Genomic DNA, 22,416 nt, shown 5'->3' with positions numbered 1-22,416 from the left:
CCGCCCGAGAGAGATCTCAGCAAATGCCCTTGAGATACACACACACACACACACACACACACACACACACACACACACACACACACACACACACAACTCCCTCATATCTCTGTGATTCATCTACATAAGGTCAGTGGTCCTTCCCGGTTTCCTGGTGCTGGTGTGACTCTGAAGGAGCTCTGTTTAAATAAATGCTTCTGGCTGCAGAGGTCTGTAAAATCCCTGAAGCCAATGAGGGGGTGTCTAGCTTCTGTTTTGGCTGTAATAACATTGTGTGGCTGTCTTTATGAGCTATCTGCATTTCCTGATCATGTCCAAAGCCTGTCTGTTTGCAGAATGGCACATGTCTCTGGGGTGTCAAAATGGCAGTAAAAACAACTATAATACAATTTATGCCAGTGTCACAGGCATATGGACCAACGAAGGCTTTTATATGTACAAATTAATTAAGTTACTTGTATGTCTCATCTGTTTTGTTGCAAAAGATACTCATTCGGACTTTGTAATGGAGGCATTCACATGCAAATCACACTGAACCTTTGTGCATAATATATCTGCCCCGTGTGGTGAAGTTTGGAATGCCAGACGACTATAAATGGTTATTTTTTTACCATTATTATAAATGGTTATTTTTTACGTAACTTTATCTCTTATTCTATGAAGCCGCATCAAATCAGTGACACAATCTGTAGTTCACATGACCAAAGCCCTGCCCTATGTGAGGAGACGACTAATGTGAATTTCATTTCCGTTGAGAAATAACCATAATGCCCTCTGCTGACAGCTCACCATTCAACAGCTTTCAATCTCACTGACAGCACAGGCCAGCTGGGTTTGCTCTTTTCCTGATTTAGAGGAGATAGGAAGAGACAGGAGGGGCCTCATAAATAAGATGGATACACTACAAGGGACGGAAAAGCTTTTTCCATTAATGACTACTCTGACAATATAAATGCTCTGAGAGAAATAGGCTACTTGATGTCTGATTGGCCTCTAGGTCATACCGTTTTGACCTTTTGGTCAGCCATCATATGCTTTGAAGAGGATGGGCTCATCTAAAAACTTGGGCAAAAGAAAGTGTATGCCTTTGTGTGCGTGTTGCTGAGGACAGTGTGCCCCTGCTGTTCTTCCTCAGTCCCAACTGTGCTGTCACTTCCTGTGTACCTGGGACTAAACTCGCTGCCACTGTAAAACGCAGCCAAGCATTAGAGAGGCAGTTAAGCATGTGCTAATGTGTCCCAGCCAAGCAACCCAGAGAGGATCAGATTCACTGCATAATTCTATGCTCTCTTTCTAAATTTGGAAAGCTCTCTGCATGCTTCACTTACAAAAATAAAGGTAGCAAAAAGTATGCCGCATCACAAAAGTTTCAATATATTACTACAAGATATAGTCCAATGTTATGTTTATTTTTCTATATATTATTGTACTACTAAATGTTTTTAAATAAATAAAGTACTTATAAAATAGCATGGTAAAGGAATACGGCAATAACTTAATAACATGGTATATGTCAAAGTACCACAATTTTACTGTTTTATGATACCATCAATATGGAAGCCTGTTTTGCTTTATAGCAAACAATAAATAAAGTAATAGTGAGATCAATTTTAAAATAAGAATTTAAAGGGAGAGTTCACCCAAAAAAAATTAAATTCTGTCAATAATTACTCACCCTCATGTCTTTCCAAACCTGTAAGACCTTTCATCTTCGGAACACAAATGAAGATATTTCTGGTGAAATCGGAGAGCTCTCTAAACCTCCCATAGACAGCGACGGAACTACCACGTTCAAGGCCCAGAAAGGTAGCAGTTTAATTTGTGCACAAAAATATTCTCGTAGCTTCATAAAATAAAGGTTGAACCACTGATGTCACATTGGATTATTTTAACAATGTCCTTACTACCTTTATGGGTCTTGAACGTGGTAGTTGTGTTGCTGTCTATGCAGGATTAGAAAGCTCTCGGATTTCATAAAAATATCTTAATTTGTGTTCTGAATATAAACGAAGGTCTTGCGGGTTTGGAAGCAGTAAAGTCAATTTATTTTGCTTTTCTAACTATGCATGATAACATACAGTACTATCCGTGACCCAAATAAAACAGGCCTGTGACCCATTTTTGGTCCACCAGATAGGATGAAGAGTCTCTATCAGTTCTGTCTCCTTGTGTTTCTCTATAGTGAGGAGCTCCCTCTTATAGTGTGAATACAGCAATAATAGCTAAGTGAGAGAACTTACCGTCTCCTGAGGGTCTTTGGTGCCGGACCTCTGTGGAGTGGGTGAAGACACATCCTCCGTTGGCTGATCTAGTTGGTTGCAGTCCAGCTGAACAAGCCCCTGACACTCCAAATGACATGTGTAGCTGCAGTCTGGAGGCCAGAGACAAACAGGACACACACAGTCACTAACAGCCATGAAGCACACAGACAAACAGCACAATTTAGAGAGCCAACGAGGGCTGCCAACACTCTTTCACCTCCTCTAAAAGAAAAAGGCTTGAAAGGGCTGGAGGAGGACTGGGTCATGTGTTTTATTTACTGTAAATGCCTGTGTCAGCATGAGCGCAGAAGCCTTGGAGAAAATCGACTGGAGCTGGTGATGATAAACTGACAATCTGCATGTTGCAGACATCTGTCTCAGACACATGCGCTCCACAAACTAGAGACAGCAAAGACACTTCAGAATGAACAGTGACCGTGTCTCATTTACTTTAGACAGAATGTCTGGTGTGTCCTCCACATAAACATTAATTATAAGAAGGAATTCAGTAATGTGCTCGGTTAAACAGTGCCCTATTCATTCACTCTCAACTGACTTGACCCCAAGACAGATGTTTATAAAAATCAGAAGACCTTATTTCTTTTATTCAGTGCCAACTATAGCAGCTGTAACCTTTATTACATTGACATCAATTGCTCTTTTTGACATAGTTGCTGTGTGTGGTGCCATCTAGTGGATGTCGCATATAAAATACTGCTCCGTTTGCACAGGAGGAAGAGTGACTTAATGAATAACTAGACGAGTGAATCTTTTCTCTTACACTTTATTATTTCTAAAGAGATGCATTTTAATAATAAAAAAATTAAATAAATTCCTATATATAATATTTACATAAAATATAAGAATTTAATAATGTAATAATAATAATCATTTAAAATAATAAAAAAAAGTATTAAAATAATACAAATACTTTATTTTACTTGGAAAAAATATATATAAATAGAATTAAAATATACTAAAATTAAAATAAAAAAGCAACTGCTAAATGCATATACTATAAAAACATAATATTATATCATATCATATCATATAATACATATTTATATATTACTAATATATTTATATAATAATAAAATATAAAATATTCTCAATTGGGTAACAATCAGGCTTTACAAGATCAATCGCTAGATGGCGCCACTGTACCAACATCTCCAAAGGTTAACAGAGGCCAATGAAATAAGGTTATTAAAGGGCTGGAACAGACAGCTGCTGTTTAATTTTTGCCAAGAAACGTTTCATTGACACTGGGGTTCATTTTGTCCTCCCATAATTGCCCATCTAGTGAACTTTTTCCACATATTTGCTTTGGAAAGTAGCATATTTGATAAAAAGCTGATGCAAGCTGCCCTCATCATCCTAAAATTCCAATTAGCATCATAAGTGATAATAAGAGATAATAAAATGACCTCAGATCAGCACAGGGAGTAAATTCAATAGCTCAAAAGCACTCTGAGCATCTATATCCATTGCTCAGAGCCACACAGTAACCAAGGAAACGACACTCTGCACCACTGGATATTCTCCAGCACAGGCTGACCGTGATTTTATACGACATGGTGTCCTGCAGTGAGTCTGCAGTCTCATATATATTCTATAAATAGTCTGTGGCCAACAACACAAAGTGCTTTAGTGATAATGGCATCGAAATGGCTTGTTGTTTTTGCAGTCACATGATAACAAAATGACTGAGGTATCTGTCTCTACACCCAGCGAGAGTGACAGATGTCAACAGTGAATGCTGATTGATTATCAGCGGATTGATTATCAGTGCCAAACACATTGCTACTGTCATTGTGGAAGAGCAGGGAGGTGCAGATCACTCTGAAAGAAGACTGCGAATGCTACAAGCTTCTTGTACACAACGCAGATAAGTCACATGGAAAATGGATGTCACTTTCGATGGTCTATCACCACAACACCGGCAAAATATAAATCTTCAGGGGAGTGCTGAGCGCGACTATGAGAAAGAGTGTCCAAACCAAACAGAATGACTCGGGTCAGGAAATGCATTCTGGGAGGAGGTGAGGCTTCCGTCCGGTTCTGACTCTCACCTTCAACCTCAGCCTGATATCAGCAGTGCGCTTTAATGCAACACCCTGATACGTAGTAATGACTATTAAATGAAAAACCTGACACGTGCAACGGCAGTCAGGTGTCATCCTGCCAAATGGGTGCCTAACATGTGTAAAAAAATTACTTCACCAAGAAATGGACTTTTACAATGTAGACAAAAATCAGATTTTTAATTTTTTTTTACAGACTGATTAAAATATAAAAGCTAGAATCTTTTTTTTTTTTTAGATTTGATTTAACAATGTATTACTAAAATATTTAATACATTATTTTTAAAAAGTATTATTAAAAGAAGTTGTGTGTCAAACCTGTTAGCACCACTTTTCTGCTTTTGATAAACTTTTATATACCTTTAAAAAGATGTCATAATGACATCGTCATCTTTTCAAGAAGACAACCCTTCAAGGACAAGTTCTTTTTTTATCTCTTGTGAGACAATGTTGTCAACCTTCTTACCATTTGACCAATAAGCAACTGATAATAAAAAAGAAACCGTTTTAAATTCTCTTTTTAAAGAATCTTGTAGTTTCATGAGGCTTTTAATGTCAAAATAAACAGCCAGGACAACTTTCAACCACATTACCATCATTCCTGTTATCCTTCTAAGTACTGACATTTATTAATTTAGTTTGAATTTGCAGTTTATGCATAATTAAAGGGGTCATATGATGTTGCTAAAAAGAACATTATTTTGTGTATTTGGTGTAATGAAATGTGTTTATGCGGTTTAAGGTTCAAAAAACACATTATTTTCCACATACTGTACATTATTGTTTCTCCTCTATGCCCCTTTAATTGTTTTATTCTTTATTGTTTTAGAAACCTTGCATGTCCATCAGAGAAATCATTATAGCTACATATCATATCAACCCATTATAAACGAGGCATTTGTTGCATCCAGTGGGGACATAATTACGGATTATAATGACTTATACTGTCTTGTTATGCGTTGCGTTGCATCGTGCCGCGTAAACATAAAACCATGTCTGCATTTGTGATCGGAGAAATGACAAACAACAAGCGCTACTCTACACTGCTCAAAACTCGCATTTTAATCATCAGTGGCAAATCCTTCAAATATGAAAACATATTTACAGCCGGCATTGTAGTCTACTCTTCCAGGATCAGGAAACAGTCCACCATAAAATGTGCTGCACACATCTGAATATTTGGGTTGAACTGTTCTGGAACAGTGTTGTAAATACAACTTAACCACTGATTTCTAGTCGTGTCCTCTTTTGGAAGGCCAAACAAAGTAGTTTTGCTTTCACAAGGAAACACACAGCGTCTTCACAACATGGCGGCGACAGCAACAATACTACAGCGAGAATCAAAGTTACTCCTCCTTTCTTTGCGTGAACATTTGGGCGGTGTTCTTCCCAAGAATTGTTCTTTTGGCAAATCTTCCCACATCATGACATAGACATGTGGGGGCGTGTTTAAACGAGGCGTTTTAGGAGGGCGTGGATTACTCTTAAGTTTTATAAAGAATATCTCTTTGGGTTTGAGACTTTAGTCTTTGCAACTTTAGGGATCTTATCTATTCACGAACAGCTTGTAACACTCCAAAGAGAAAGGAAAACTTGAAAAATCGCATCATATGACCCCTTTAAAAGCATTAGATAGAAGTGTTTAAAATAATACACAATTTTAATTCACACTATGTATGCATCTGTTACATAGAATGACCCTCATAAAAATATGGGTCAAAGACTTGTGTTGAAGTTTAATCAGCAAGTACTGACAAACTAGAAATCAAAACACTTTGATTTCAGTAGTATCAGTTTATAGACTATTCCAGCCAAATCTAAATGTCCCAAACAAGATTGGAGGTTTACAACAGCCAAATCTTCTTTGAAACTCTTTAGATGAGGTAATTAGTGCCACAGGATGCTCCTAGAGCCCATTTCTTTATCCTTCAAACTGTGTGCTTACATATGCTCCCCTCCATCATCACATGTCCTTACTGCAGTGCGGTCTGAACCCCCTAAACCTGATTAATCTGAGGAGAGTGCCGCCAACCTTCTGGGGTTACAGACAGAAGAACTGTAAAGAGATTTAACACGGAGGATTATACAGTATGCATGATTCACCCATAATGGACCAGAAGGAATATGACTGGCAGACTGGAATGTAAAATCACTCCCAAACAAGAATCAAATTAAACTCAATAAAACATCCACATTTTCAGATTCAGTAAATTCTATTTCTCAAGTAAGTATTATTTAAACCACCATTCATACGTCTGGAAACACTTATAAAATTTGAAAAGGTTTTCTTAGTAACGGCTGCTGAAAATGAAATACACAAATCACAGATAACATGTAATTATAAAATTATTATAACTATTTATTAAATTAAATAATGTACAGTATTTGTTTTTATTGTGTGTTGATCAATTAAATGCTACATTGATAAACAGTAGAATGAATTTCTTTCACATTTTAGTGTTTCCACACTTTTTGAATTCGGTTTCATAATTTTATTTTTTTTTTGCTGTTGTTGTTATGACTTAAAGTACATCAAAGTGACATTAATGAAATAATTTAAGTTAAAACATGCTTAATGGGGGGAAAATCTAAATATGAACAATGCAATAATGAATTTTAAGAAAAAATTATCACAAAAAAAAAAACTAATTGCTTAAAAATTGAAGATGTTACTGCAAAAATGGTAAACTAAACCATAGAGACTACAAACCCGATTCCAAAAAAGTTGGGACACTGTACAAATTGTGAATAAAAACAGAATGCAATGATGTGGAAGTTTCAAATTTCAATATTTTATTCAGAATACAACATAGATGACATATCAAATGTTTAAACTGAGAAAATGTATAATTTTAAGGGAAAAATAAGTTGATTTTAAATTTCATGGCATCAACACATCTCAAAAAAGTTGGGACAAGGCCATGTTTACCACTGTGTGGCATCCCCTCTTCTTTTTATAACAGTCTGCAAACGTCTGGGGACGGAGGAGACAAGTTGCTCAAGTTTAGGAACAGAAATGTTGTCACATTCTTGTCTAATACAGGCTTCTAGTTGCTCAACTATCTTAGGTCTTCTTTGTCGCATCTTCCTCTTCTCAGATCGTATTTTAGTGTTGGGTCGTTCTTGAACGATTCGTTCCATGTAACCAGTTTACAACAAGCATAAACATGCCTACAGTTTGCCTTCTAAAATCTGAAATCCTGATGTTCAGGGGAAAAAAACAAAATTCCATGCACAATATATTTGTCAAACACACATGTGGAGAAAAATCTAATAAACACTTCATATATTTTCCCAGAGGCACATGAAACCGTGACCCCAGAGTATTTGTTTAACCGCAGAGCCTTATGAACAGAGCGGTCACACTTGTGTTCTCAAGTAACGCTGGGGTCAATGCTAGAGAAACCCCATGGATAGAGCATTGCAGCATAGTTTACATAACCTGGAAATGCTGCAGTGCTGCTATAAAACAGGAGTGCTGGTGACAGAGGAGGTCAAACTCTTGTCCTTGTCACATTAAACACAATGTTTATTCGGCCATGTGTGGAATTTCCTCAGTACGAGAGGTCAAACACGCATCTCTGGGCCTGTCCCTTTAAAACATCGCTTCCCACTAGAACATAGTCACTTCCTCTTAGAGTTAACCACATCTGCTGATCAGTAGAAACATTTCGGTTGTTTAGCTGGAAAAGCGTGCCAAACTCCCCTCTGATAGCTGGAATGTAAGGGGGAGTTTATAGAGGGAACGAGAACACTGATGCCTTTTTGTCCCTCATGCGCCTTCTCGCCTCCTACTTCCTTCTGACACTTCTGATCTCCCCTTCTCTTCCATACATCAGCATTTTTCCACCTCAGGAGTCACAGTTTCTTCTCAGAGCCGCGGCTCATATGCACCCCAGCTGTACGCACCCTCCTACAACCTCTTTCACTCTCTGTTTCTCAGATTCTGCATTGGTCAGCAGCATTTTCTGCCATTTCTTTCTCTCATTTATTTCTCACCTTGCTGTGCATCTTTTCCCATGATTCAAGCATGCCCTTCATAACAAAGGTGAAGTTTGGCTCATTTGGATTTTTGGAGAGGGAATCAGTGTGGTGGCACACAAAAAACGTCATCACTGCACTGCTCTATTCACACACAACATAGCATCATATTCCAACAACCTGGTCCCAGTGGAACCTATCTGACTGAACCCTCTAATTTAAGCCAAAATTTATGCTTCTAAATTAGAAACAGACACAAAAACTCCAATGAACAGACACAAACACAGCAGCAGTTTGACTAAAACACACTGATTCATTCAAACAGCAACAAATAAAGCTAAAATAAAGAACCTCTCTGTAGGCTCCCATACAATGACCTCTCTTTATTAGAGTCCTGATGAGTGTGTAGTGTTTTAAAACGCGTAGTTTTATTATATCGAGCAAGCATAGACATACTTTACCGTTCATGGACAACCCCTGGGATAATAGTTCTGGGTAATTGGTGGGTATTTAGTCTGTAATTAAACTGAACAGATCTCTTCTGTCTTCAGAAGGACCACACAACAAAATCTGACCTTTCTTTTCAGGTGGAATTTTGTCGAAATCTCAGATTAAGTTGTGTGCAATTCTGCAATAATTTACTAATTGTGTAAATTATTAGTATAATTTAATCAGTGTATGATTAAAATTAGGGCCAACACGGATAAGATGATCATTATTTTAACATTTTGGCTGTATACAAATATATGGAGATACCCATATTAAAATACAATACTACAGTATACTGTAAAAAAAAAAAAAAAAACTGTCTTTCTACAGTTCATGTTTAATGCAGATTCTTTGTAATTATTAGTGAATTTCTTGAAAATTGTGTGAAAATTGTTAATCCTATATAATTTTTTTCTCAGTGTATATTGTCCAAATAAATTAGAAAATTAAATCAGTTGTTATATATGCTACAATTGTATTTATGCATAACAAAATTTTAAAGTATGAAAAAAATTTTTTTTTTAAGATTTGCTGTAAAGTGTTCTTATACTATAAGTTTTCAAAATAGGGGACATGGGCATGCACAATCTTTACTGATGTATCTGCATTTATTACAGTGTCTGCATTCCTATTTGTTAATCTATTGATTATTCTGATATGAGTGAAAGAAGTCAAATCACTTTTTAGACACTCGTTAGACTCAGTTTATCCACCTGGCAGTGACTAAAATTCCCTTCTCACTCCCTTTCACATCACTACATCCATCCGAGAAAATTAAATCAGTTGTTATATATGCTACAACTGTATTTATGCATAACAAAATTTTAAAGTATGAAAAAAAAATTTTTTTTAAGATTTGCTGTAAAGTGTTCTTATACTATAAGTTTTCAAAATAGGGGACATGGGCATGCACAATCTTTACTGATGTATCTGCATTTATTACAGTGTCTGCATTCCTATTTGTTAATCTATTGATTATTCTGATATGAGTGAAAGAAGTCAAATCACTTTTTAGACACTTGTTAGACTGAGTTTATCCACCTGGCAGTGACTAAAATTCCCTTCTCACTCCCTTTCACATCACTACATCCATCCATTCTCTCACCGACACGGTTGTTCATCCCATTTACACCCATACTCATATTCATACTGAGGCTGAAATACATGTAAACATATGAATGCTTCATTCACATGACATTCAGAGACTACAAACTTCGAGTCTTCCTTTCTTTATTCTTACAGCATTCCTCTCTTTCTTTTTCTCTGTTTCTCTTTCATTCCTCATTTTATTCCCTTCCTCCACAGCTTCCTTGTTTCTTTATTTTCCAAGTAGACACCCCCACATTTAGTTTAGTCACTGGAAAAACACGAGCAACCCAAAACAGGGAAAAAAAAGTGACTGAATACTGTGAAACGTTACTTTCCCCCCCCAACTCCCCACTTGTATATATTGTTGTCCAAAAATTCTAAATGTGAAACTTTGGAATTCCAATTCCTGGAAAACCTGGAAAATGTCATTTTAAAAAAGTACAAACAATCAAACAAATTATGACATAAAAAAAGTATGATGGAAATAGAATTTGTCAAGAAAAATAAATATATGTGTATGTTAAATATATGTATTTTATTATTGTATTATTTTATATATTGTATTTTTTTTCTTTAAATGAAGAGTTCAGATGCAAAAGCCTCTATGTGCCATCTGAAATTTTCATCTCAAATGAGCATTTTTTATCCGACTCCTATATTTATGTTCATTTATTTCACTTAAATGGCATAGAAAAGGACCTATACATTGCCATTAAAGTAAAATTACTGAACCTAAACATAGGAGCCTGATGAAAAATGCTAATTTTAGAAGAAAATTTCAGATGGCACTTAGAGGCTTTTGCATCTGAACTCTTCAAATATCTAACACAGATCAAAATGTTCTTTTAGTTCCTTGTTCTTATTAGAATAATGCAAGAAAAAAGAAAATATTGTTGTTATCCAGGGAGGAATTAACACACAGTAAAACAATGTCTGGCACTCTTTGTTTATACCCTATTAAAACATAATGAATAGAAATAGCCCCGATCCCATTAATGCTTAGCTTAGGGAAAGTAAGGCCTACCGAGGTGTAAAGTATCGAAATGTTTTGTCTTGTGAAGCATGGGAAAACCTTTTAGGTGCTAAAGATGCTGAAAGACCACTAAAATCCAATCTAATGGATTTAATAAGCTGCACTGGTCAGGTCTCCGCGGTCCTGAGCACATGCCACGGACACAGCCTCACATGTACAGCTAGCTTATTCACAGAGAATGTCAACTTGAGCTTGATTGCAATACACTGTGAGTGGGACATTTTCAATTGAAATTGAAAGCAATTGTGAAGGGTGGATCGCTAGTGACAAATAACATAAAGAAGTGTGTGTCTCATGTTTACTTTGAACACAGATGCTGACAAAGTCTGAATACAGACAGGTTTGTTTAGGGTCTTATCAGCATTTCACAGCCAAACTTTCACAATCCAGCTCACATGCAAAGATTCAGTGTCAATTTGAGCTGACAGAATACTTCTATACTTCAGTCACATCTATAGTTCTGCTAAGCGTATACATAATGGCTCACTAGATTAAGGTCTTTTGGCCATGTTCACACTGCAGCTCATTCTGGCCAAGAACAATTTACTTAAAAAGAAAAAAAAGCAACACTCAACAAGTAAAGGGACCAACCCCAGGTTATTTAGTATTTATGTGGTGTTCAGCAGGTTTATGTGAAATAGGTTATGCTGCAATTTTAGACTGACAGGAAAAAAACGTAGGTTAAAAACTATGAAATACAAAGCATTTGAGTGAAGTAATTGTGAGTGTGTGTGTGTGTGTGTGTGTGTGTGTGTGTGTGTGTGTGTGTGTGTGCGCGCGTGTGTATAGAAAGAGAGATAATAATATAAGCGTTTGTGTACGAAGAATATCCATATTTAAAACTTCTAGCTTCTAGAGATTATGGATTATAAAGTTTTAAATATGGATATTATTCTTACACAAACGCATTGATTCACTTCAGAAGGCCTTTATTAACCCCTGGAGGCATGTGGAGCACTTTCTTTGATGGATGGATCTACCACTACTCACTGCCATTGTTAAGTTTGGAGCAGCCAGGACATTTTTTCAGGACATTTTTTAATATAACTCCGATTGTATTCGTCTGAAAGAAAAAAAAGTCATATACACCTAGGATGGCTTGAGGGTAAGTACATTTGGGTGAACTGTCCCTTTAAATCCTGCTTGAGAAGTTGGTTATTTACTTCATGACATGTCAAATTCACACCGCCCGCTGCTGATTTCTGTCTCACTCAGCGTGTGTCATCCACAGCAGTGCGTCAGTGTGTGCGGGAGCTGATGGCTAACGTCATCATGAAGCAAAAAGGGTGAGAAAAGTGCTGCCGCCATCTCATGCACTCGTCAACTCATAAGCATTTCCGAACAAGAAACTAAAAAGGTTCATATTTGCCAAACAGCTTTAGCGCTAACTGGATTGGCCATGACTTAGAAAGTAAAGTCTACTGGGAGTTAAGAGCCAGATGTGATGCCATTATCAGAGCACTCAGTCTGTAGTTCTGCGCTGACACTTTAAATGTTACTACAGGCTATGTCCATGTCAATAAAAGAGCACTGTTAGGAAAACTTAAGCACATAGGCCATCACCTTCACACGTGATCCATCAATCTCCAGTTCTCCACTAAACACTTTCTTTGAAACTTAGAAAAAGAAGAAGTGTCATCAGTGTATCTTTCTTTTTTTTCCAAGTATGTGATACTAAGCGAATAGAAGGGAAGTTAACTTGCACTAAAGCAGATCACTTTTTATTCATTAGGCTGGTGTACTGTATCCCAGTCTCAGTCTACTCAAAGAGGCATTCTGGTCCAGATCAATGGGAAATTCAATTTCAACTCCCTTGGCTTCTGATCAAAACGTCATTTTGTCAAAAGATCAAATTCATCCACTGATGCCTGGGTGTCTTACTTGAAATAGAGACGAGAATCTGTATGAAATGATACATTGGGTCAATTTGATTCCACAAACACAACGTAACACAGACAAACTTACTAATATTAATAAGTGGTTTTTAGGGGAATCCAATACTCCAAGTATTAAACTTCAGTACTTATATCAATGTGCTACAGACATGAATGATACCTCAAACTGGGTGGTTTGTTATTCTGTTACTTTGTAACCAACACCCAATAAATCACCAAGAACACCCTAAATATCACCCCAAACCCCATAAAAACCTCTAGAGATCAACAAGAGATCACTCAGAAATCTCAGGCATCTACATAGCAACATGTTTTCAACCATTCAAAACAGTGAAGCAGCTATTATATAACCACACTTGAGCACATTTTGTCATTTTGTTTAGAAAATGTACATTTACTTTGCATTTTGTTTCTGAAAAGGATTGGGTAAATCTGGTGTTGAAACAGTGGCTATAGCACAAAGAAGAATTATCCTGACTCCATGCATATGCATGATTACATTGCACTCTGTCTGCCTGGTTTACTGGCACATTTTAGAACCACAGAAGCTTTTAGCGGCCGAGTTACAGATCAATGTCTATTCAATACATGAATGGACAACAATAGATACAACATGAGAGAGAAAAGGAAACCCAGAGGGAAAGAAAGAGACCAAGAGAGCAGGAAAGGAGAACGAGAATGTGATGTGGCAACAAGAAAAGAACAAGGCTATCTAAGGAAGGTGAAAGCCACTGCGGAGCTCTGTGTCTGAAGCCTAATTGGACAGGTCTAGTCACAGAGGATTACATTAAGGTGGAGTCTCACATTCACTTACTAACCCAAACCCCATTCTATCTCAGTCCCTGTCCACATATTTCTCATCTCTTGGACTCAAGTTACCTGATAACATGAGGGTCCCACTACTGCTGGAGCGCCGCAGCATGCGGAGGCCCTCAGACCAGGAGCGGGACTTGGGCAGGCGGCGGAAGAAGCGTCCCAGGCGCTTGGAGACCTGTCCGAAGCAGGCGCTGGCCACCGCCTCCTCCGTCCTCATCTCCGGCAGCATGACCGCCGCTATCTGCGGCCTGTTGCGGCCATGACCCCAGTGCCACCACTGCGTCCCGCTCCAGGTGCCGGTCCGTGAGCGGCCTCCGTCCCGGTTGGGGCTGGGCGCCTGCGGCTCCGTTGTGTCGTGGTGTGGGCTCCCTGCGCCAGTCGCTCCTGTGTGTCCACCATCGCAGGGCTGCGCTCGGTTTTGTGTTGTGCACTGAACGCCCCCCTCCTCCCTGCCTTTCTGCCACCCTGCACCCCTACCCTCTGACACAATCGCCCCCTCCGCTGACTGGTGGTACTCTCTCTCCTGTTCTTGTCTCTCTGCGTCCGTGCTCCTGTTTTTCTCACGCAGTGCAGAACTTGTACCAGCTCAGACTGCACCCACTCATCCTGCTCTCTGCAGCATGTTTTTCACTGAATCCTTAAAGGCACAGCCGCACTGCTCTCCTGCCTCCTACTCTCTTTTTCCTCTCCTTCCATCTCGATCGATCCATCAATCTCTCTCTCTCTTCCACCCTCTATGCCTCTCTCCTGTCACTCTGTGCCATCGTGCCACTTCCTGTGTGAGAATACAGTCCCACGCTTGAAGAAACCTGTTGTTCTGAAGGACGTCTCAAGTTCAGAGCATGTTAGCCCTCCACTCTACACCTTCCTCATTCTCTCTCGTGTATATCTATAAATAAAGAGAATTGAGAGCAGCGTCTGGCTCCATTTCTCTCAACAACAACTATAACAGCATCAATGAAGGTTAACCTACAACTGGATAACCTCAATAAATCGCCCTCATGTGCACATATTTCAATTTTCAGACATTCAGATGTTAGATTTTCCAGAAATGAATGCATATTAGTGATCTAATACCTCATATTCCAAATGAGAGATTCAGAGGTTTGGTTTTGCCTAATTAAATTCATATGAATTAGCTAATACCTAAATAATGCACCTTATATTTTAATTGAGAGATTCCGAACTTTGATGATGCATATTAATCATCACCAAGCTCATTAATGCACCGCATATTCAAATTCATTATCCAAAAATCAATGCATTTTAATGGCCAAATAGCTCACCAATGCACCTCATATTTCAATTTCAATATATAGAGGTTTGGTTATCATAAAATAAAGCATATTATTGATTTAGGCTAATATCAAAAAGCTCATTAAAGCACCTCATATTCAAATGCAGAGGATTCGAGTTTAGATTTTCCCAAAATACATTCTGAATTATCTAATAGGTGCACCTTGTATTTCAATTTAGGGGTTTGGTTATCATAAAATATAGTATATTATTGATCTAATATCAACAAGTCTATTAATGCATCTCATATTCCAATTTAGAGATTCAGTGGTTGGATTATCCAAAAATAAATGTATTTTAATGAAATAATAGCTCATAAATGCACCTCATATTCCAATTTATAGATTCAGAGGTTTGGTTATTCCAACATAAATTCATATGAATTAGCTAATAAATGCATATATAAATGCATATTGTATACACTGTATAATGCATCAATCCAATACCTCAATAATGCATCTCATATTCCAATTTATAGATTCAGAGGTTTGGTTATTCCAACATAAATTCATATGAATTAGCTAATAAATGCATATATAAATGCATATTGTATACACTGTATAATGAATCGATCCAATACCTCAATAATGCATCTCATATTCGAATTTATAGATTCAGAGGTTAGGTTATCATAAAATATAGCGTATTATTGATCTAATATATCAATATAGAGATATTCCAATTTAGAGATTCAGAGGTTTGATTATTGTAAAGGTTTAATGAGCAAATGCTTGAATAATATACCTCAATACATCTCATCTGCATCATGAAACAACTTATTTACATTTATAAAGCAAAATTTGCCCCATTTAACCAAATAATATCCGTGTTTAGCCAAAACCTAGAACAAATAGCAAGCAATACATATTTTGCTTTTGACTTCTGTTGACTATAATAGATGGGGTGGCACATTTCCTGCTGTCCTCACCCCAGGTCTTCCAAAAGAGAGAGAGAGAGGTAGAGAGAAGTAGCCTAATTATAGCCTGAGATAACTCCCAATGGTTCTGTCATACTTTTGCGTACTCACTCCTCCTGTTCAGCAATAACTGCCCCGTACACTCCATCACAGACCTCATTAACACATCTTTACTTCATATACGCATGAAACACAGCCCACTCTACACCTCCAACTCAAACTGACTGCCTGATACTAATATCCAACCAATGAAGCCTTCATGCACTAGCTGCCTATCCAACCTCCAAATACTGTGAAGTCACAGTACTCAAACAGGAAGTGATGATTTAACAGGCCCAGTCCATCTGTCGCTTGAGGTGAATGTTGTATTGAGAAAGTAGACAAAGCTTCTGCTGTTTAACCGTGTGTTTCAACAAGTAACCACTAAAACATCTACAACATGAATAACACGTTTTCAAAGGGTTTTTGTGGTGCACCCAATCAAACTTGTGCCAGGGGTTTGATTTAGTTTGCAAAATTGAGAATTGGGGAAACTTGATTTACAAGTTTTCATATCTTGTTCAACTGAAAAAAAAGTAAAAGAGAAATGAATGGTAATGGGATGTAAAAGCTATACATGTTTCCATTTCAGTTATATTCAATTATAACGCAGACATCTCATATTTCTCTCAAAATAAGTTGAAGTATAAATGCTAATATTTAAGAACTTTTTTAATGTTTATAGGTGGATGCAGAGCTTCCAAAGGTCAGAAAGTAAACAACACATTACATCTACCCAGCAGCATCCCTTTACCTCGTCGAGGCCAAAAAGAAAACATTCCTCTTTCTAGTATTGCTGTGTGTCTGAAACTTTTAATTAAAAATCAATCCGATGTCTGACTGGCATCCATAAGCTATAATCCATCTGCATTATGGCTAAAAGCAGTTTTACTCCAGCATGGATTAAACTCAAAGGCAGATAGGCAGCATTCTCCATTGCAGACGGATATGTGCTGAATTGGGTGGGGGAGGTTGCCAAAAACTCAGCCAGATTAGACAAATAAAGCCAGACTGAAGGAGAGGGAGAGAGCAGGTAAGACTGATGCTTTGAGACAGGCCCATGCAGTGAGGGACGCTTTTTAAGACACTCAGTAACTCTGAGTCACACTAGCAGGGAGGTGGAGGCTACCTGAGGAGAACTCACTCATTCTCCTTGACTAAACCTTGAGACCTTGTTTAAACCTACAGTGACTCAGCCTAACACATATCCGTCATATAATATAATTCAGAAACAGAACTTTATAATGGTAGTACTAAACACAATGGAGCATGCCTTTCACAATCTGTTTAGCCATGCATTTGTGCAATCGAAGACTAATGTGAGGTTTCAGGTTTTCACAGTGTATGTTGGCTGCGCAAGAAAGAGCTGCCTTAGAGGGACATTTTATTGTTCAAAGGATATTCTATATATACAGTATATAGAATATATATATATAGATATATCGCTCAGGAGATTTCATAGAGATTTCAGATATATTTCTCATAAAAATTCCTTGAATTTTAAATGGGAGTATTGGATATACTTGGGAGGGAAAAAATGCACAAAAATGTGGTAACATCTAAATTAAGTGATTCTATTCCAAAAAAAAGGTATGCAGATTGGTCCAAAATTATTTAACAACATGCATTTAACTTAAAAAAAAAAGTTACACCAACAAAACAAAATGTAAATGTAAGATCTGTTAGAAATAGCTCCCTTTTAAAGCAACAATTGTTACTGCTTTTTATAGTGTATATATATAAATAATTATAAACAATAATGTGTACTGAATACCACAGATCAAATAATCTAGGAAAAATCTGATGAGAAATGTTAGAAGTCATATTTAAATGTAATTTCTTATTGTAAATTTTTGTATTTTGGTTTCTTGGTGAATGAGTGAAGTGCAAGACTCTGAAACTATTCAGAGACTAAGGGATAGTTTATCCAATAATGACTTTCTTTCTTCTGAAGAACACTATATATTCCTTTTTTTCATCAAGAAAATCATCTGAGAATCAGGTGACTTTAGCAAAAGTCTCCATTTGTTCTCTTATGCATTGTATTGTTATCTAAGAGAAACAATAGATTTTTTAAAGAGACCTCATTTGTGATTTTTCTTTCCTTTGGGAGAGAGTAAGAGCTCAAAGGAACTGTTTATAGGCGAACGTAACCACTGATGTTCTCTGACTGCCTCTTTCATTCAGTGTGTATAATTACGGGGCTGTGTGCACTAAAATGTTGATCTGTAGTAGTCAAGACGCTCCATCTTTAGCCTGCCTGCACCACCGCAACCTCTTAAATACCCCATTTCCCAGCATGCTCCAAGACACTTCTAAATAAAAAAAGCAACAATTACAAACTACAATGTTGTGCTTTACCCATGAGTGACTTCTGGTCATGTGCAATAACTCTGCTAGGGGCATCTCAACATACTAGAGAAAAGAAACCAATGCTTATGGTTGAGGCATATCAGGACATGCTCTTGGAATGCAACACAAAACCCCCATGAACTGAAAATGGCCAAATTTAGAATTTGGAAAACCCCAGTGTATCCCATTCTGATTCTTACTGACAAACCACAACAAATCTACCAGGAAAAATTACACCCCACCCTGGCATTTACAATAAAGGTTGAGGAGAATGAGGAACAAGTGTTTAAAACTCATGTGGTTTCAATGAAAATAGTGGAACTCTATGAAATGTGATAAGGAGCTTCTGCAAACACACTTTTCAAGGCTCAGTATGGGAGAGATACAACATTCTGCTTGACTGGCTATACTGTTCCATTAAGTACAATTCTGTTATCATTTACACACCCTCATGTTGTTCCAAACCTGTGTGACTTTCTTATGCAAAAGAAGGTATTTTGAAGAATGTTTCAACTTAATCGATACAATGGACCCACTGGCTTTTATTGTATGGTCAAAAAATACTAGAAAGAAAGGCATTTATTTTTATTTTTAGGTGACCTATGCCTTTAAAAGGACTATTTATAAAGAAAAATAATAAAGAAATTTGACTTTTCACTGCACTGGAAGGGCAGACAGTCATTGGGGTTAATGTATAATCCTAGAATCATCCCCAACTTCTAAATTACACACTCCATAAACCCTTGCAATTTCACTGTCTGTCCCTTATGAAGCCGTTCACTGCAGTACCGTTTCCAAAAGAGAACTGCTGACACACTGCTAACTCAGCAACACTTTACACATGCACACACATGCACGAGCAAACAGATGCACCATGTGCACACACACAAAACTAAACACAGGCTGAACTTTATGTTCTCATGGTGCATTGTAAACTCGTTCATTTCAGATCACGGTATAGGACATTCTAGTACTGTATGAATTGATAGTATATTGATTTTGGTTCTCTTTTACAAACCTGTCCAAGGAAGATTTATTTATAACAGAGGGTTTTGTTATAGCAGTCCTTTAAAAGCAAGTGAATTAGCTGAAATGCATAATGGGACAGTGGAGTGCAGCAACAAAGGTACAACAGCAATACCAGAGCAGAGGCAAAGCATGCAAAGAGAGGAAGCAAGTACCTCTAAACCATTAAGAAAAATCCAAAATGATTCAAACAGGGTAACTGGATCCCACTTCAGATTCTTACTTTATTTATTTAAAAGGCAAGTGTACCTCACTCACATGCTTCAAATGTTTCTCGTTCCTATCTCCAGACAATCAGAGACCTCTGTGGTTGACAGTACTTCATTTAGGAAGCCCCAGGGATCTGGAGGGGGTCATCCATACCATATCCCCCTTCCCCTTCATACAACTAATCAAATATGACAAATAACGAAACAGAAAAACAAACAATGACCTCTGCAGGGAACTTCCCCCTCATCCTCCACATGCATCAGCATGCTTCATCTTGATTAAACAATTTAAACACTTATCAAGCCTTTAAGTTCCTTTTACGTATGCTAAAAACTTACAACGAATGAACATAACGATTTATCTATCTACCTTTAAGTCCATCCATCCAACCATTTATTCATCTGTATCTGTTCATCGATCCATTCAACTATATTTCAATATATCCACCTATCTATTCATCTGTTCATTATTTATCCATCCATCCATCCGTCCAACTATCTGTTTATCCTCGGACCACTCATCCATGCATCCCCCTACATTCATCTATTAATTCATCCATCCATCCATCCATCCATCTAACTCTCAATCCATTTGTCCATCCATCAATCTTGATTAAACATACACTGCTGGAAGTTCCTTTAACACTGGTGCCGTTCAAACAACCCCTTCGGCAGAAATGCTAGCAAAACGAACACTTGTGTGCTTTATAAACACATACGTATATGGACATTCCTCAATGTATCTCTTTTCTATCAACTCCTTTTTCTTTCTTTTCTAGTCATCTCATGGTTTTGAATGCTGAACAGTTTTTTGAAGAGATTTTTGCATTAGATATTTTTTCCTCTTCCTCACAATTTAAACACTTATCAAGCCTTTAAGTTTCTTTTACGTATGCTAAAAACATACAACGAATGAACATAACGATTTATCTATCTACCTTTAAGTCCATCCATCCAACCATTTATTCATCTGTATCTGTTCATCGATCCATTCAACTATATTTCAATCTATCCACCTATCTATTCATCTGTTCATTATTTATCCATCCATCCATCCGTCCAACTATCTGTTTATCCTCGGACCACTCATCCATGCATCCCCCTACATTCATCTATTAATTCATCCATCCATCCCTCCGTCCATCTAACTCTCAATCCATTTGTCCATCCATCAATTCATCCATCTATCTATCATTCCTCTAACCCTTCTAATATGCACCCATTTAATCCTGCATCCATTTGTCCATCCATTATTAAATCCAAAATCTACCTTTATCTTTCTACCCTGCCAATCATTTGTTAATGCATCCATCCACCCTACATCCATCTATCTATTCCTCCATCTGTTCTCATCTATCTATCTATAGATATGTCTATCTGTTGCACTCCCTTCCTCCAACTATTCACCTATTCATAAATCCATCCATCCAACCCTATCTATCTATCTATCTTTGCCCTTCATTTGTTTCCATCAGTCCAATTCATCCATCCATTCTGCATTCATCCAACCTTCTTTCTATCTATCCATGCTTCCCTCAGACTTCCCTAATCTTCCGCCTGTTCATCTATCCGTCATTACATGCACCTTTCCGTTCAACCAACATTCATTCATTCATCCATCCATCCCTCAGTTTATCTAAGGTCAGGTGAGGAGAGGAGAGATAGCGGTCACTTACTTTGACACTTTAGCGCAGCGCTGCTGATCTGGCGGTTGCACGCGTCGCACCAGTCTTGGCTCAGCCGTCTGGAGATGAAGATGTGGCCCTCTCCCTTCTCTGCCTTCACCCTGGGGTCTCTCTGGTTGAAGATGGACCATGCCTCCCTCCTGAGAGGCTCGCTTCGCATCTTCACTACTCCCGACCTTGCCTGTGTCAGCTTGTCGATCGCCAGTCCTTCCAGCTCGTCTGTCGGGCAGCTGAAGTTTGACCGCGCCGAGGCATTGCGAACTTCTTGTGGGGATGAAGACGCATGGATCTTTGCCGTGTCCTTCACCGAGCTTCTCCGGCTCCCGGCACTGTGTCTGCGAAATATCCCGTTATAATTGTTCGCGTTTTCTCGGTCCATGTCCACAACAGGTCCGTCCATATTACTACGTGGCGAGCCGCCACGGCTGTGTGATGCTGAAGACGGATCGTGATTGAATAACGCGAGCGATGCTGAGACTGCGGCTCTCCCGCTGTCCATATCACTCGCTCCGTTTCGCGTGATGATCTTGTCCAGAGACCATTTACGCGTGAATTTCTTCCTGTCGCTCGACTTCAGTTTGTGGAATAGTTGCTGATCCGAGTCGAGGTGGTGTTGAGCAGGGTGCTGTCCTAAAGTGACGGACGCCATTTCGGCTAAGAGTTGTAGGTGGGCAGAATATAAACTAAATTGAAGCGCCAGCGGCGAGAGTGTGACGCGCACACTGCATCAGCTGCGCGCTTTAAATGGCACTGGCTGCGCGAACCTGCCCCTCACAAAGCAATGATTGTCGCTCACTTCTGTTATTCCACTAAACATTAGAAGAGAATTTTAAAAATGCCAAGGCTGCCCTCACAAACTCATGATTTTGTCGATCACTTCTGTTATTCCAACTAAATATGAGAAATAGAGAATTTTAAAGGTGCAATGAATAAACGTTGTTGTCACTGTTTATACGAATCTTATATACAACTCTTATTTTAATTATTATAATTTTTTTTACATTTATTTTGTTTAGATGAATAGTCACACCCGGATCGCGATCGCGGGGCCCCCTCCTGGAGATTTGCTTAGGGCCCCCATAACGTAAACATGCCCCTGCACATTTCAAATATGTTATTTGCATTATTGTGCATTTTTATAACTATTTATGCCTCATTATCTATATTATCTATTAACATCTGAAATATACATAAATACATTAAAATATATATATATATTTTTTTTTAAATAAAAAAAATATTTTC

At 38.0% G+C, this 22,416-nt stretch overlaps 1 protein-coding gene across 1 annotated transcript in view; it reads right to left on the bottom strand.

The window, feature by feature from the left end:
- The window catches only part of LOC107590151 (ras association domain-containing protein 5-like), a 43,410-nt gene extending 21,520 nt beyond the window's left edge, over positions 1–21,890 (bottom strand). The window contains exons 1-2 of the mRNA XM_016278765.1: positions 21,163–21,890; positions 2,241–2,371 (exon numbers count right to left, since the gene is read on the bottom strand). Of these exons, the coding sequence (XP_016134251.1) occupies positions 2,241–2,371; positions 21,163–21,820 (789 nt within the window). The 5' untranslated portion in view covers positions 21,821–21,890. The remainder of the gene's footprint in view (positions 1–2,240; positions 2,372–21,162) is intronic.
- Positions 21,891–22,416: the final 526 nt, after the last annotated feature.

Source organism: Sinocyclocheilus grahami, unplaced genomic scaffold, assembly GCF_001515645.1.
Source record: "Sinocyclocheilus grahami isolate Dianchi unplaced genomic scaffold, SAMN03320097.WGS_v1.1 scaffold125.1, whole genome shotgun sequence".
NCBI lineage: Eukaryota > Metazoa > Chordata > Actinopteri > Cypriniformes > Cyprinidae > Sinocyclocheilus > Sinocyclocheilus grahami.
Note: the sequence above shows the minus strand (reverse complement) of the source record. Positions and strands in the feature narration are given on the sequence as shown.